This window comes from Microtus ochrogaster, linkage group LG2 (genome assembly GCF_000317375.1).
Source record: "Microtus ochrogaster isolate Prairie Vole_2 linkage group LG2, MicOch1.0, whole genome shotgun sequence".
Taxonomy (NCBI): domain Eukaryota; kingdom Metazoa; phylum Chordata; class Mammalia; order Rodentia; family Cricetidae; genus Microtus; species Microtus ochrogaster.
Window position 1 is genome coordinate 1,955,996 of NC_022028.1, and position 16,780 is coordinate 1,972,775.

Genomic DNA, 16,780 nt, shown 5'->3' on the forward strand with positions numbered 1-16,780 from the left:
TGCCCCCGAGAGGAGAGCTGTCGAATCTGTGAGCTCACTTCCTCTTCCTCCCAGCGTTCTGCTCCATTCACTCCTCCCACCTACGTTCTAACCTATCAGGGCAAGCAGCTTCTTTATTTAGTCAACCAATGACCTTCCTCCATCATAAGACATCAGTAGTCTTACCTCAGTGGAGATTTTGGTAAGCAAAATATTTGAACTACTTTCTCAGTAAGTAACAAACCTCCAGCTTGAGGTCGTTTGTGTTGTATGTAGCTCAGGAGAGTAGCATATTTGAATGCAAGTATATGATACAAATTCTCTAAGGTTGATCTGCTGCCTTGAGAGCAGGCCTTGCAACGAAAGATGGCTTAACAGTGCTTCTGAGTTACTCTGCTGTGGGACAATGGTCTGTGTCCTGTCAATTATATTCTAAATTAACGCTGATTGGCCAGTAGCCAGGCAGGAAGTAGAGGTGGGGCAACGAGAATTCTAGGTAGAGGAAAGTTCTTTCTGTAGTTTCCTTACTCAGCCACAGAAGAAGCAAGGTGTGACTGCCTTGCTGAAAAAGGTACTGAGCTACATGGCTAGCATAGACAAGAATGTTGGGCTAATATAAGTTATAAGAGGTAATCAGAAGCCTGAGCTAAAGGGCCAATCAGTCTATAACTAATGTAGACCTCTATGTGATTTCTTTGGGACTTAACAGTTGCAGGATCCAGGCGGGACAGAAAACCTCAGACAGCATTACTCTGGTAATATTGAAAGGTGATCACTTTTACTTGCTTAACTGGATTGAGAAACAACAAATTAGTAAGGCACACCTGTGTGTGTCTGGGCGTATTGCTTATAGGGGATTGCATCCTAAGGGCTCTTGGTACATTTATATGATGCCATTATTGGTAGATGGGGCCTAGTTGGAAGAAGTGGGTTACTGAGGGGAGTATGTGTTCTTGGGAACTATATCTTACCCTGGCCTTTTAAGAGTATTCATTTCTGTGTCATGTCCACCATGGTGTGAAATATGCTCCTCAACCTCACACACACCCACAGTGGACTAAAATCCACTAAAACTGAGCCTAAAAAACTAATTTTCGGTCACAGCATCACAGAGATAGCTAATATACAAGGTAAGTTGCCAGGAAAAAAAATAAGTAGAAACATTTTTTTAAATGTGAAATACAATACTAGGTGTTAAAAAAAAACAGTACTAGGTGTTTTGTTTGGTTGGTTGGTTAGTCTTTTTGAGGAAATTTTTTATAGCCCAGGCTAGCTCAAACTCTCAGCCTTCTGCCTCAGCCTCTTCAGTGCTGGGATGGCAGATGTTTACCGCCAGCCTAACTAATGTTTTTATGTCTGTGCTATATAGTCCCCTTTTTTTAATTGAATAAATATCTTTTGTTGACTTTCATATTAATGTGGCATATAGTTAGAAAATAAATTATTGTGTCATAAGAGAGCCTTTACTAATTGACTCATTTAGGTTTTCTCCTTCCCCTTGTAATAGGAGTCCTTACCTGCAGCTGCCTGAAATTTGTAGAGTGAAGCTACAGGACTCTTAACGTGGCCGGGCCATGGAGCAGTATACAACAAACAGCAATAGTTCCACAGAGCAGATCGTGGTGCAGGCTGGCCAGATTCAGCAGCAGGTATGGGAGCGAGTGTGTTTTGACCATTACAGTACTGCGGCTGGTGGTGCAGCAGCGGGTTTTCTCTGGTTACTCTGTGGGCCCTATCAGACCCTGTAAGTCTAGATCTCATGACTTGTGCTGTACTGGGAACCAGTCTTTTGCCCCTTGGCATCTCTTCTTTGTGAAGATCACTTTAAAAGTAAATTGGCCCTTTGTAACTTACTGAAGGAAAGTCAGGACACCTCTGCTTTACCCTGGGTTCAGTCTGCTGTTCCCCTTGTTTATGCTGACTTGTGATAAAGCAAAGGGGTGTCACAATAGACACACCAGTAGTCAGGTTTCAGGCAGTCTGCTGGCCTGTTCTACCAGAGTTTATTCTGGACAGCTGTAGTTCAATATTAGAATAATATTTGGGGTGATACTCTGGATGAGTACATATTGAAAAGGAGCTCCTGCTGCTGCCTTTTCCCACAGTACAGTCTACCAGATGTTTGAATTAGTGCACATAAAGCATTTGCCGTGCTTTTATCTGGGTTTATAATAGCGGACCTTCTCTTTTTCTCCCCATTCCTGAGCTTTGGGAAAAAAATATATTGTTTTTATTTGATCACAGGCCAAATACTGTTGTCCTGGGTGTGTTTTTTTCTCAGAATAGAGGTTCACTAAGACAGAATAGAGGAAGTATTGGTGGTGAGTTCCAACCCACTGGTTGGGGGGGCTCCTCCACATTGCGGGGATTAGCTGAGCCTGGTAGCTCCCCAGCCTTGCTAGCCTCCTCCTTGTCCTCAGTCTGCTGAGGCACTGGCAGCTTCCTGCAGCCTCCTTAGGAAATGGGTCTTGGTGAGGCCTTCCTCAGGGGCAGAGTGGTTTTTGGTGGCTTTCTTCCTGGGAGACATTCCCCAGGATAAGAAGGAAGTTGGGTGGCTTTCTGAAAACATTGCCTGTAAAGGGGTCAGTCAGTTGAGTGGGAATAAGTCTTCGTTTGGGGATGTAGAAGAGTAGCTTACCAAGACTAGAATTTGGATCACCATGACTAGTTCTTCCTTGGTGATGCTTTAATAACTTTAATAGCACCTGAAATTCTTTGTTGTAGTTTCAAACCTTTAAGACCTGCTGGTTTTGTTCTTGTGACCCTAAGAAAATATAGAAATATTTAACATAAATGTTTAGCAATGTGATAGAATTCCTATTTCTGGGAAGAAGGACTGCATTATAAATTTGTATTGTAAGTCACAGAAGTGTGTTGTAAGGCCCACTCTGGGGACAGCTTGAAGAGTCCAGAACTCTGAAAGCTCCTATGTGGGGTGAAGCTTTTCAGAGACACACCCCTCTCCCACCTCCCTCAAGTGATCTCAAGTCTTGAGCTGTACGTTCCCATTCTGATACATTTCAAGCTCTTCCTGTTCCTGTTCTCAGCAGCAGGGTGGTGTCACTGCTGTCCAGTTGCAGACTGAGGCCCAAGTGGCATCCGCCTCAGGCCAGCAAGTCCAGACCCTCCAGGTAGTGGTGCCCTCTCTGATTCTCTGTGAGCACTGCATGAACATCGCCTGTCTGCTGCTGTTTATGTTTGGATCTCAAGTTGAATGGCAAAGTCGCATGCCTTTTGTGCTGCTAACCTGTCTCTCAGGCCAGCATGCCAGTTTCCCATGCCAAGACATCTGGTGACTGCTGTGTCTGTTTTCTGAGAAGTATGTGCTAAGTGTGTTGCTTTAGAAGTACCAGGAAGCAAGCAACAGGAAGACCTTATACAGGTGGCTTTAGAGCTTACTCAGTACTCAGATGCCTATTCAAGTTTCATGAATTGTACTGCACTGGAGAAGTGGGTGCACACATGGACAGACTTGACTGCACTATTATGTTTTGTTTTTATTAAAAGTGCAGCTTGACTGTTAAATATTCATTGCACTGAGCCAAGTTTTTCTGAGAACTGAATAACCTTTCCTGTATCATTAGGAGCTCTGCAGAGATGATTGCTTATCTTTTTGATGGGCATTTTTAAGTGCTAGCATAGGTCATGGTGGTAATGCCGCCTGTCCCAGTGCTTGGGATATGGAGGCAGAAAGAGTGAGAGTTTGGGACCAGGTTGGGCTCTTTTAAAAAAAACAAAGCACAGGTTACATTGATAAGCTAAAAAACAAAAACAAACTGGAGTTAACCGATGCTGATGCTGTTCTTCAGCACCATGTATGGTCAATTTAAATAGCCCAAATTCTTTTGAGAGTAGCAGCATTGGTCGCTTCTGGGTCCATTGAGAGCTAAAGGTTTTGAGAAGTTGGCAAGATTCAGAAGCCTGCTCTCCCTGTCTTCCTTCCCGGAATTGGTATGACTTAGTGGGACTTCCAAAGCCAAACTAGCCTCTCACTTTATAGCAAGTGCTGCTGAGATCCTTTTGGAGGTGACCGCTCCTTCCTGTAAACCAGTGGTTCTCAACTTCTGATGCTGTGACCTTTACTATAGCTCCTCAAGCTGTGGTGACCCCAACCATAAAATTATTTTGTTGCTACTTCATAACTGTAACTTTATTACTACTATGAATCATAATGTAAATATCTGTGTTTTCTGATAGTCTTACGTGACCCCTGTGAAAGAGTCATTTGACCCCATGGGGGTCGTGACCCCACAAGTTGAGAACCACTGCTGTAAGGACTTGACCCTTTCAACCCTACCACTTAGTAGTGTTTGGTGATGTCACGTGGCCAGTTCTACACATAAATTAAGAAGTTGATTTTGTCTGTCTTCCTGAACAGTTGAATCTCAGTGGGTGTAGCAGCTTTCTGTTCCTGCTTGCTTCATCCTTGTAATACATGAAACGGTGTCTGGGATTGTCATTAACTACCATAGAATGGGAATGTGACATGCTCTTAACTGTGTGGCTTCTGTCTCATGCATGAGTCCTTGTGATTATCTGTTGTAGACACAGTGAGTTCTTCAGAGTCTCAGATCCTTTATCGCATGCATATATAGCATGTTAGTGGGGAGGGTGATGGGTAACCAGAAATTTATTAAGTGTCTTAAATTTATGTCACCTTTGGGGATTGTTGGCTATGCAAGTGTAGAGACTTAAGTTTGGATCCATAGAATTCACATAAATATGTGAGTTTGCCCCTGTAACCCCAGAACCGGGTGGCAGAAACAAGCAGAACCTGGGGCTAGCTGGCTAAATCAGGGGAGACTGTCTCAAAGCAACAAGGTGACACGCAGTAAGAGATGATAACCAGTGTCAGCTTGTGGCATCCACTTTCACACAGTAACAGCACAGCCATGTTGGCTAAAGAAGCTCTAGATTGCATTGCAATGGAAGTGATGGGAATTTTCCTCTGTAAGTCTCATCATTTTAGAAGAATTTTAAATAGTTCTCTCTTTTACTCCTCTAGTAAGGCTTCTGATACATTTCATAACACAGCACCTGAGAGCATTGGTGTAGCAAAGGGGGTTTTAAATGGGGAATTAAGAGAAGAGAATGTGAGCAGATAAGCCATAAAGTCTTTAAAAATCACCAGTTTCTCAGAGGATAGCCCTGAGGTTGAACTACTCCTGATGGTTCTGATGGAGATTGGTAGTGGGAGAGCCTAACCGTTTTATCTAGGGCAGATTAATCAACTGCACAGTTCACTGATACTGTTGGAATGGATTGCTACTGGAACTAAGAATGAGTATTTTAGTCTGTTGGGTTACAGTAGTTCCTTCAAGCAAAGACAGTCTGCAGTAAGAGTTTTTGAGTTTGTCCTGTTACTCATCCCCACTTCCAAAGCAACTTCTGTCTGGACCGTTCTCTCTGAGTTTTCACATTGGGGTTCAAGAGGTGACAGCACGTGCAGTGACTTCTTTCTGGAGTGGTCTGTTGAAGCAGAAGACTTGAAGAGTGGAAATTATTACACACCATAGCTATCTGATTTCAGTCTCATTGCTTCTGATAATTAAAATAAATATGCAGATATTTAAGATGCAGAATGCAGAACTCTACTATGATGATCAAAGACTGACTGGAACCTATTTCTGGAGAGTCTTGCTTGGCTTGATTTTGAGGCAGGGTCTTATCAGGCTTACCTAGAGCTTACTGTGCAGCCCATCTGTTCTCAAACCCATGCTTCTGGCTCAGCTTCCTGAGTGCTGGAATTACTAGCCCGCCCAGTCCATGAGTCTTTAGTAGTAGACTCCTTAAGTAGCAGCCATTCTTGGGCTCCTTGGAATCAAGTGAAGGTGAGTGTTCAGGTTTCCCTTTTGCGTGAGGCCCAGGAGGAACCTTCAAGTGAGCTTTCAGAACTCTTACTATTCGGTCTCTAGAGGCTGTACTTTGATTCACTTCTCAGTTCTCACCATCATTACCTCTCTCATTGCTGCTTTCCTAGCCTTTACCAGAAACCATTCCTGGGTATCCGTTTGAGAAAGCAAACTAGTCTTGGTTTTAAATTCAGCCTGGTTTTGGTGATTAATACCTGATTTATTGAGATTTTCCAGATTCTAGATAGGTTCCATTAAATATCCAACTTGGCACTTAATCAGAAAATCAGGTATCTGCAGAGATACAGTGATTAAGAGCACGTACTGCTACTGCAGAGGGTCTGAAGTTAGTTCTAGCACCCATGTGGCAGCTCTTAATCACCTGGAACTCCAGCCCCGGGGATCTCACATCCCATCCACTGCAGCATATGCATATAGTCTATACTCACACTCACATTCAAACAGACATGGTGGGGCTGGGCGGGGGTGGGAGGGATAAAAGGGCTGACTTTCAGGACCAGGCTTAATCTCTGTACTTGGGAGTCGGAGGCAGGAGGATCTGAGTTCAAGGCCAGCTAGCACTACATAGAAAGACCCTGCCTTGGGAGGAAAAAAAGGACTGACTTTACTAAGTCTGTCTTGCCAAACAGGACAGTTCCAGTGACAGTGATTGTCTTGGTAAAGCCAATTGTGTCTTGCACTGTTTCATTGTTGGTGTTTTATTCCATTCTAGGTTCAGGGGCAGCCATTAATGGTACAAGTCAGTGGAGGCCAGCTAATTACATCAACTGGCCAACCCATCATGGTCCAGGCTGTGCCGGGTGGACAAGGCCAAACTATCATGCAGGTACCTGTGTCTGGAACACAAGGTTTACAGCAGGTGAGGGTCTTTTTAAAGTACTTAGACTGTACATCAGTGAAGTCTGGTATGACTATGGGTGGTGTATGTATCTGTGTGTGTACAGGTTTACATTACGAATGGGGGCCAGAGGTCAGTGTCACGTGTCTTCACATTAGTTTAGCCAGCTTCCAACATTTTTAACTGAGTTTTGTAGTATTTGAGAATCCTTAAGAAAACTTGGGCAATATATAGCCTAACAGAAAGATCCAAGAATGTCTCTAAAATGGGGGCCGTGTTCCCTTCTTCTTCCCTTCTACCAGCAGTTAGTCACCTGGAGAGTTGCGGAAACTTGAGGCTGTAGGCATGTCATTTACAGACTCAGTGGGTAGAAACTGAAACCCACCTAGCTGAAAGTAACTTCCCAGCTGCTAGATCTGTGAAGCAAAGCTCAAGAGGGCTAAGGAACAGTGACAGAATGGTAACAAAGCTGGTGGGAAGGGAGATGGGGATCTGCAGGTGGGCCAGGGTGATAACTTGGTTTAAGTATCTGGGCACCCCGATTTTTGGGTTGGGGGTATTCTCGAGTATAAAGTACTTGAAATTTTGAGCTGTAAGGTATTCCTAAATGCTTTCTCATTGAATCTTCAGAGGTTTTGTATTCAGTAGTCAAGGAAAATAGGATTCTGTGCATTGAGCAAACTGTTAAGGCTCTTTCCCTTTTTGTCAGTTTACAAGATTTCAAAGAAAAACTTTTAAAACTTGTCAAGTTTCTGATAATACTCTTGGTAAGTGACTATAGCAGTTAAAAAGGGGAACTAGGTTCAGATACCACATATGATCTTGTGCTTTCCATATTCGCTCTGTGAGGTCTGGCACTCTAAAACCTGTAAGCAAAGAAAGCGGGAAGAGGTAGATGAACATTAATGGCAGTGCTAAGTGACGGTGAGGGGTTTGGAACTGAATAGGAATATAATATGTCACATCACCTTATCTATCTACTGCTGTGTAACACATTGATTACAACAAGAAACATTTTGTCACCTTTCTTCTGGCTCACAGTTTAAGGGTACCAGTCTATGGTGGAGAAGACATGGCAGCAGGAGCACAAAATGCCTTAAGTTGGGGTTGTATCTGCAGTCGGGAGGCAGAGTAATGGATGCTGTTGGTCAGCTGACTTTCTCCTGTTTTCACTCAGTTCAGGACCCCAACTCATGGAATGCCACTTACAGTTAGGATAGGTTTTCCCACCTCAGTTAATCTAATCTAGAAATTCCTTAAGCGGCATGTGTAGTGCTTGTTTCCATAGTGATTCTTTATCCAATCAAATTAATGATTGTACATTTCAGTTTCTGTGGATCAAAAATTTTGACAGCCTATCTCTGTCTCTCTCAAGAACCTGATCAAAGTGTTGACCTTGTCTGCCATTAGCTTAACACTTGCCTTGGAAAGAATAGATTTTTGAAAGTTCTTTTATTCATTTGTAGAGCACTGAAGTATTTTTAAACAAATGTACTTTAAAAAAAAATAACCATGCCAACATTTCTTTTTTTTAATGAATACCAATTCTGTAATTATTGATATCCCAAACAATATTCAGTATTATTTAATGATCAGAAAAATAGAAATAAACTTTTCAATAATTGATAGCTGATATTAGAACAAGACTCCTGTCCTTCAAAGTATTTATTACTCTGTTGTAATTTTGGGAGAGAGGGTCTTGTGTAGCCCAAACACTAGCCTCAAACTCACTGTGATCCTGAGGCTGGCCTTGTATTCCTGATCATTTCGCCTCTGCCTCCCAAGTTGTAGAATTACAGGCGTGTGCCTCCGCATACTTCCTGGTCTCTACAGGAATTTATTCAGCTAATTTGCAGAAACCTAACATGTGAGTCTGGAGAGATGACTCAGCAGTAATGAATACTAGGTGTTCTTCCAGAGGACTCAGATTAGATTTTTAGTACCCACATAGTGGCTCATAACTATCTGTAATTCCATTTCCAGAGTATCTGACTTCCTCTTCTGGTCTCAGTGGCACTAGGCACGCACATGGTGAATATATGCATGCAGACCAAACATCCATATACATAAAATAAAAATAAAAAAATAAAAGCAAATATAAGGAACTAAAGGAGTCATGTTGATGCCAATCTTTTTGTGTATTGTATTCCACAGATACAGTTGGTCCCTCCTGGTCAGATCCAGATTCAGGGTGGGCAGGCTGTACAGGTACAAGGACAGCAGGGTCAGACCCAACAGATCATCATTCAGCAGCCACAGACTGCAGTCACTGCGGGCCAGACTCAGGTGAGTTGAGCAGTAAGCTACCTAGTTCACATCAAATGTGAATGCAGGGGCTAGGTGGTGGTGGAACATGCCTTTAATCCCAGCGCTCAAGAGGCAGGTGGATCTCAGTGAGTTCGAGGCCAGCCTGGTCTACAAGAACTAGTTTCAGGACAGGCTTCAAGATCACAGAGAAACCCTGTCTTGAAAAAAAAAACATGAACGCAGAAGAAAGCTATCAAAAACATGCTTGGGTTCTCTTGAGTCTTTGGCATCTGTTGAGTATATCATCGTTTTCTACAGACACAGCAGCAAATTGCTGTCCAGGGACAGCAAGTGGCCCAGACTGCTGAAGGGCAGACTATTGTCTACCAGCCAGTTAATGCAGATGGCACAATTCTCCAGCAAGGTAAGGTGCCGTTATTGCCCTGGAACTTTGCAGGGCATTCATTTGAACCTTAGAGACCTGTGATTGCTTCAGAGTTGTTGTGAAGTCCACACCACATTTAAACAGCAGGGTTCCCACCAGACCTCCGGTGATTGTCAGTTCTTGTCACCATATATGACCAACCCATTGCTGCTTATAGATCAGCATTCCTACAGTTTAGTTCTAGGCCTCTAATCTGATCATATAGTTGTTTAAGAGGACCCCTCCCCTAGCTAAGGCGATGTAAACACAGAAGTGTGCCCTAGGAAGAGATGCATACACATAAGAAGTCTAGACTTGGCTTGGGCTCTACATGCTCACAGTAGACTGCAATACTTTAAGTCCAGAGAAGTCATCTCAGTCAGATTCCACAATGGTTTGGTTGAGACCAAGACTTTGCAGTGTACTAGATGCAGAGGGTGCACTAGCTGTGTGTTATTCATATAGGAGGGAGCCAGGCTGGACTGAACCCTGGCGAGGCCTCTTCCCGTGTGGAAGAACATAGAAAAGCAGCAGTGGCAGCTGTGTTGGTAGTGGGAATGGTGCTGCAGTAGGGAGGCCTCCACATCTTCGTGCCTTTTTGATACCCTTGTTGGGATGTACAGTATGGGGGGTTGAAGTATAATTTATATAGAACTGGGTCCTAGGCCATTAACAGAGACTTCCAAAACTGAACTCACACAGACCACATTAGCAAAGTGGAGTAAAGGGGTAGGAGAGGCTGTTTGTTTTCTCCCTGGTGTTTGTTAGTGCATTTTTCCAGGAGAGTATACGAGAGTCAGGTGGAAGGGACTAACTGTCTTCCCTTTTTTCTGTTCCCATGTGCCTGTTTTTTTTTTTGTTTTGTTTGGTTTGGTTTTTTGTTTTGTTTTCTTAAAGTTACAGTCCCTGTTTCAGGCATGATCACCATCCCAGCAGCCAGTTTGGCAGGAGCACAGATTGTTCAGACAGGAGCCAATACCAACACAACCAGCAGTGGACAAGGGACTGTCACTGTGACACTGCCAGTGGCAGGCAATGTGGTCAACTCAGGAGGAATGGTTATGGTAAGGAAAGTGGTTCCCCATTTCTGTTCTCTGACACTGAAACTTTCCATAGGTTCTGTCTCTGAATTGTAAGTTGTTGTTTCTTGTGAAGTTGCTTATGGTTTTAACTTCTTGTAGTTGAACTCTATCCTTCAGGCACTAACAGTGGCCTCACTCACAAGTTGTATAATGCCTACCCGTGTCTCAGGTTGTTCTAGACACTGGAGATACAGCAGAAGATAGGTGTAAATATGCAATTTTATTTAGAATTTTTATGCTAATAATAAGGTCCGGTCTCTTGTTCATGCAGATGGTGCCAGGAGCAGGCTCTGTGCCTGCTATCCAAAGAATCCCTTTACCTGGAGCAGAGATGCTGGAGGAAGAACCCCTGTATGTGAATGCCAAACAGTATCACCGCATCCTTAAGAGGAGACAAGCACGGGCTAAGCTAGAGGCAGAAGGGAAAATTCCAAAGGAAAGAAGGGTGTGTATGTCATGGGAAGTGCCAGGCAGGCAGAAAACAGCACAATTGTTCTGCCTGTAACATTGACTAGAATATGGTGTGTTTCCCTGTCCCTTCCAAACAACAGAATGCAGACAGATTTTCTGAGAACAGTGACACACAGTGGCGTATAAGCAAGGGGCTTTCCCCCTTTCTCCTGAAAAGCAATCTAGAGGTAACTTGTCCTCGGGACTTTCTCTTATCTACAGCTGCAGTGCTCGCGTGGGTGTAGTCTGTAATGGCTGTTAAGGCAAAGGGTATAGGAAAGGAGCCAGCATCTGATAACCCAGTCTAACATACCTACAGATAGCACAGAAATGGTATCTCCTCCTGACCTGCCATTTACTCAAGCAAACCTCGGTCTGTTGCTGAAGCAGAGGAAGGGTCAATGGTAGGAGGAGGATAACAATCATTTCCCTCCAGTTCTTTTAACATTCATGTTCTTACGGAGGTTATATGGCCAGCAGCTATCATACTGTTCGCCAGAGCTTTCTCCATCGTTCAGCCTTCATTGTTCCTTTGACTTTGCCTCTGTCTGAAACTTTTAACAATTGATCCATGCACTTGGTAACTGCTAGCTCTCACTGTTAACAATCTTATTTTCTTTCTTCAGAAATACCTCCATGAGTCTCGGCATCGACATGCCATGGCACGGAAGCGTGGTGAAGGGGGACGGTTCTTCTCTCCGAAAGAAAAGGACAGTCCTCATATGCAGGTAAGGAGAATCTTTCTTTCTCTGCTGCCTGCCTTCTTTTTAGCAGCGATAAACTCCTATATTTAAGGAAACTCTCTCTCTCTCTCTCTCTCACACACACACACATACACCCCGCCCCGCAGTGTACGGTGTTGTTGCTTAGTTTCCTCCTTTTTAAAAGCACTGAAAGTTTTGACCCCATGGCCTTTTCCTTATTTTTCTAAATTTTTACTATCAACTTCTCCATTCTTTCTATTTCAAGGAAACATTTTACTTTCGTTTAGCATGCTATATTTGCAGTAGGTGAGTGTTGGGTAGAGTGCCAAGCACTCACGTAAACTTGGTGGTGGTGGTGGTGGTGGTGGTGGTGTTCTGACTGTGGCAACCTCAGGACCGTGGGATAGGAATGACATTTTGTCACCATTTTATACAGTTGAATATGGGTTTTGGAGAAATACATAACTTGTATAAGGTCAGTGCTTAGATGGCTGAGCCTGCCCTGGTGGTGCAGGCCTGTCAGCTCATTTACTCTGTAAGCTGCAGCAGGTGACTAACCAGTAGAGGCCTGCCTGGGCTATACAGTGAGCTTGAGACCAGCTAATTTAGTGAGACTTCGTCTCATACTAAGGGTGTAGCTAGCTCAGGAATGGAGAGAATTTGTCTGGCATGCATAAGGCGTGGGGTTCAACCCTATTTCTTCCACAAAAAACCAATCAACTGAATTAAAACCTAGGGGATAAAATTCCACTAATTACCTCTTAGGTGTTTCTGAGTCCATTTGTCCAAAATGGAGTGCTTGGTTCATTAATCTATTACCCAAACCAGTGGCTTGTCACCACCCAATTATTAAAGTTTAGATGGTTCAGATTTTGAAGTTCTTTTGGTTTTATTTCTGAAACATAATTTGAATCTTTTTGCTTGTCCCCAGCTAACTGGTGTCAGCTTGGCCTAGTCCTCTTTCTTTGATTTGGAATAATGTATCCACTGTCTTCGACTCTTGTCCTCCCTCTTCACATTTACTGCCTCCTAGTGTGATCTTTGTAAGATTAGCACATCTTTTTCCTCTCTGATTTTTCTCAACCATCTTCTATTGTATTTGTGCTGAAATACCCAAAGTCCTGGCTGTGGCCTGTAAACTTGTCTGTCTGCTTCTAGCTTCGTTTGCTCTTTTTTGCTTGTTTACCCATTTATCTGCTCTCTTACCTGGTCCCTTGTCTTCACAGTCTCCAGTCTGTAATACTCTTTTCTCTATCTTTTCTCATGGGTATCTCTTCTCGTTGCATAGCCTAGGCTAGCCTCAAATTTGCAATTTCCTGCCCTGTTTCCCAAGTATTGGTGTTATAGACATGTGCACTAAGGACAGTTTTTGTCTCCCTCTTTTTAAGCCTGATCTAAAAGGCCTTTAGCCTGCCCCTATCTCTAGATGGGGCTCCTTTTCCCTTGTATTTTCCTATAATTTCCTCCTATCCTTTAATGTATAAAAATCAAGAGATTTTTCTATATGATCCACACTGCTTTCTAATTTACACATCAAAGTAGAGATTTTGTTCTCTTGTGTGTGTTGGGCGTAGCTTAAGATCCAGATCTGAACAAATGCTCAGTAAATACTGGTTGAGTTAATGGATTTCTTTTGTTGGCTCGCTTCACTGTCATCAACATGGATTCCCCATGTTCTTACTGTCTCTTCAGTTGTTCTCTATCAGATAGTGAGGCTTTTGTAGTCTACTCACGGCAGCCTGGATTGCCTGGCCTGTCCACAGGTGACACTGCCAGTATTCCCCTGCAGCATGACAGCCGCTCTGTTCTTGTTGCTCTCTGTGCCTGGCTGATTAGGAACTGCCCGCAGTAGGCCATTGTGTAAAGGCCCTCGTTCCCCATGCTGACTGGAGGATCGTGGTAAGCTCCTCAGTCTTTTAGTCCGTCTCTTCGTCTGTGGAGTAGAGTACTGTCAGGGTTCCATAATGACCCAAAATACATCATATCATGGTGCTTGATCTGGTATGCCCTTAAGGGTAGCACAGGTCAGGATGCTTATGAAAGCGGCACTCTATTAACCATGCAGTGCTTGGTGGGGAGCCAGACCAGGCCTTAGTGCTTTTAGGGAATGGGTCTGCTGGCCTCTTCTAGGCAGAGAGAGTTGTATTTAAACTGTGTGTGCAGAAATAGAGATCACTTTGGAGCTTTCGTTTACTTGAAAGTTGTATGGCTTTCCTGGGGATTAAGTTGTGAGTCAGGAACTCCTGTTACCAGTGTAAAGGATTGTTGTGCTGTCTTTGTAGGATCCAAACCAAGCTGATGAAGAAGCCATGACACAGATCATCCGAGTTTCCTAACCACAGGAGGGTGGTAGAGCTGATCAGTCACGTTCCTCTCCACTCTTTCCACTGCTCCTGGAAACGGACCGATTCAAATGGGACACTGATGATTGCTCTCTGCCCTTTCTCAGGACAGAAACTGCTTAGCTCAGTATTACAGCTGCAGTGATGGCTGATGAACTGAAGTTGCAAGCCTTTGTCTCACCCTTTCATTCAGGACCTGTTTCAGACTGTTGGTGACACTGATGTTTTGTGAATTTGGAGGATACAAGGAGGTTTTTACCAGCCAAGCGATACGTACACAAGCACTTGAGTGGTATAAGGCCAGCCAGTCAGCCATTGCAGTAGGGGAGAGCAGCCTGGTCTGTGGTCAAAGCAGCCATAGCCCATGCCTTTCTGTGGAGTCTACCAGCATCCATCCCCTGGTGGGATGTCGGGCTGGCTCCCAAACAGAGAAGTTTCCTTCATGTTACGACATGGAGCAACAGACTGAGCTGCCGTCTTCTGTTCATGTGATGAGAGCCTTGTCTGCCCACATGCCAGGTTAGTGTTTTTCACTTCGGCAAGAAAGTCCAAAGAGGATAATATGGACTCAGGATAAAAGGATAGAAGACCTTGAGGATCTAAGAGGTACATCGCTGAATCTTTCTAGCCCTGACAGTGGTCTGTTCATCCCTGTTAACAGGCCATCTGGGCTATCGTTTGTCCTGGGGCCACTTTAAAGACAGTTTAGAGAGTAAGTGGACCTTGCAGCAGATATTCCAGGTAGAGAACTTTGCAACATCTGTGCTGAAGTATCGACATTTACCGTTGTTCAACAGAGGCAAACGTAGGATTTTCAATCATGGGCTTTATGACAGCAGGGAATGGAAGGATCTGTGCATTTCAGTGTAGAGAACAAGTGTCGTGCCTGCCCGAGTGCTGTCACAGAGCATGATTGTCCAGTGGCTGGATACCAGGCATGGCTCTTAAGCTGAAGAAACCACATTCACACTGACAACCTTCTGGCGTGCATAAGAGGGAAGTTGGAGGTGTGCTCCTTATATTGTCTAAAAAGCACTGTTTAGGCAGCTGTCCTGAACACAGACTGGACACTGCTGGAGCTCAGAGTGAAGGAGACTGGGCTCCACCCTTCCTCTGTGTGCTGGCCCCGAGGGTGAATGCTCTTCCTATGGCAGCTGATTTCCTTGGTGCCAGTTTCCACTGTTTTCTTCTTTCCCTGAGGCCTTGCAACAAGATTGCACACACATCTGTGCTGTAGGGTTCAGCTACAGATCGGGAAGAAGATTCCTGCAGGGTCAGGAATTTACAGTCCCTGGGGTGAGTTGGGCCTCAGTAATCTTTTCTGGACAAGCACTCTACCACTGAGCCACACACACCCAGCCCGGAATCTGCTGTGCATGCTGAGGCCTGGAGGAGAAAGCCATGGTTGACATTTCAGAAGAGTTAGCTGTATGCTCTGCAATCAAAGTCAAACAGTCATTCCAAAGACTTTGGGGGTTGGTTAAAATACCAGTCAAGTCTAAAGACTGGCTCTTTGACTTTGTTCTGTGTTAAAAATGGGAAAGATTTTAACCTTATAAAGGAACATCACAGGGAGACCAGTTTAATCGGAGAAGCAGGAAGTAAGCCATCGTTCCCTTCTCCCAGGAACCTTGCCATTTCTCCTGGCTTCCAGATGTAAGAGGGGACTAATCCTTTTTTAGTAAATTCACTAAAAACTTCTGGCTCTTGACATGAGCTATTGGCTATTCCATGAGGGATTTCTGCCTTTGTGGCGGTAAGGATTCTAAAGGAAGGAAGGGTTCAGGGATTCCTCAGACCTAATGTCTAGTGTTTAAGCCAGCACTTGTAGAACGCTATTTATTTGTGTCTCTAAGTTTGTACATAATCTTAACCTCATATTGTTGCTGAGTTTCATTTTGAGGAAGGCAAATTTGAGTTTTATTTCCTTTGAAATAGATGCTTGGGTTTCATGTTGTCACTGCATTGCAGTTAGCCCATGACTCTTGCATTGTGGTTATTCTAGCACAACGTAATAACCCATGGGGGGACTCATTTTTATGGATTTTTGTTTGTTTAATTTAGTTCTTTTTACTTGTTCTTGGAATTGTAGTGATGGCTTCAAAGACACAGAGTGAGTCGGGGAGTGGGCTGCTGGTCTCTGCATCTCTGTACTTCCTGAGTGCTTCTGTTGCAGAATAACTACGTGTATATATTTTAATTGCACTGGTAATGGGACACACCAGTGTCTAGACACTGCACCAGTAGCCTTTCCTGGCTACAGGGTGCCTGATAATAATGTCTTGATTTTCCTTTGGGACTCAACTATGTAGGTCTCCCCACCAGCAAGGGGAATACAGATGATCATCGATGTCATTGCAACTGTTTTTTAATAAATTTATAAAAATACTAAAAAGTGGTTTGACTTTATTTTGTTTGACTTTTGGGGGGAGGGATTGTTGCTATTGGTTTGGTTTTTATTGTGTTGGTGGAGGTGCATTTTGGTTTTGCTTTCTGATATCTGAACTGGCTTTGTAGCCCAGGCTGGCCTCCAACTCAAGATCTTCCTGCCTTGCCAGGTGAGCACCCCCACCCCCAGCATGGGTGACATCTGAGGAACCTGTGCCTGAGCCTGTGCCTGGAAACTCATTCATGGTCAAGTTGTGGCTTTAGACAGAAAGATACCAGGTGCCAGGCCTCTCTGCTTTGTGGTCTCCTAATTTCCCCCTGAAGTGGACTTCAAAATAAGTAATCATCTGAGTAGAAATAGCCTCTTTCACCAAAAAAACTCCAGTGTCTCCGCCAAGGTCATTCAGCAAGTTATAAATCATGCTCCAGAGGACCAGTTTCTCCTGGGTGTGC

At 43.9% G+C, this 16,780-nt stretch overlaps 1 protein-coding gene across 5 annotated transcripts in view; it reads left to right on the plus strand.

The window, feature by feature from the left end:
* The window catches only part of Nfya (nuclear transcription factor Y subunit alpha), a 23,803-nt gene extending 7,469 nt beyond the window's left edge, over positions 1-16,334 (plus strand). Inside the window, exons 1-10 of one of the 5 annotated variants that reach the window (XM_026785658.1) lie at positions 162-181; positions 1,487-1,628; positions 3,027-3,113; positions 6,565-6,711; positions 8,845-8,976; positions 9,256-9,361; positions 10,259-10,425; positions 10,715-10,888; positions 11,520-11,621; positions 13,880-16,334. In XM_026785658.1, coding sequence (XP_026641459.1) covers positions 1,554-1,628; positions 3,027-3,113; positions 6,565-6,711; positions 8,845-8,976; positions 9,256-9,361; positions 10,259-10,425; positions 10,715-10,888; positions 11,520-11,621; positions 13,880-13,933 — 1,044 coding nt within the window. In that variant the 5' untranslated portion in view covers positions 162-181; positions 1,487-1,553 and the 3' untranslated portion in view covers positions 13,934-16,334. Of the gene's footprint in view, positions 1-161; positions 182-1,486; positions 1,629-3,026; positions 3,114-6,564; positions 6,712-8,844; positions 8,977-9,255; positions 9,362-10,258; positions 10,426-10,714; positions 10,889-11,519; positions 11,622-13,879 lie in introns of those variants that run through there. The other 4 variants (XM_005359691.3, XM_026785659.1, XM_013350973.2 and 1 more) reach the window with 4 other exon arrangements.
* The last annotated feature ends 446 nt before the right edge of the window (positions 16,335-16,780 follow it).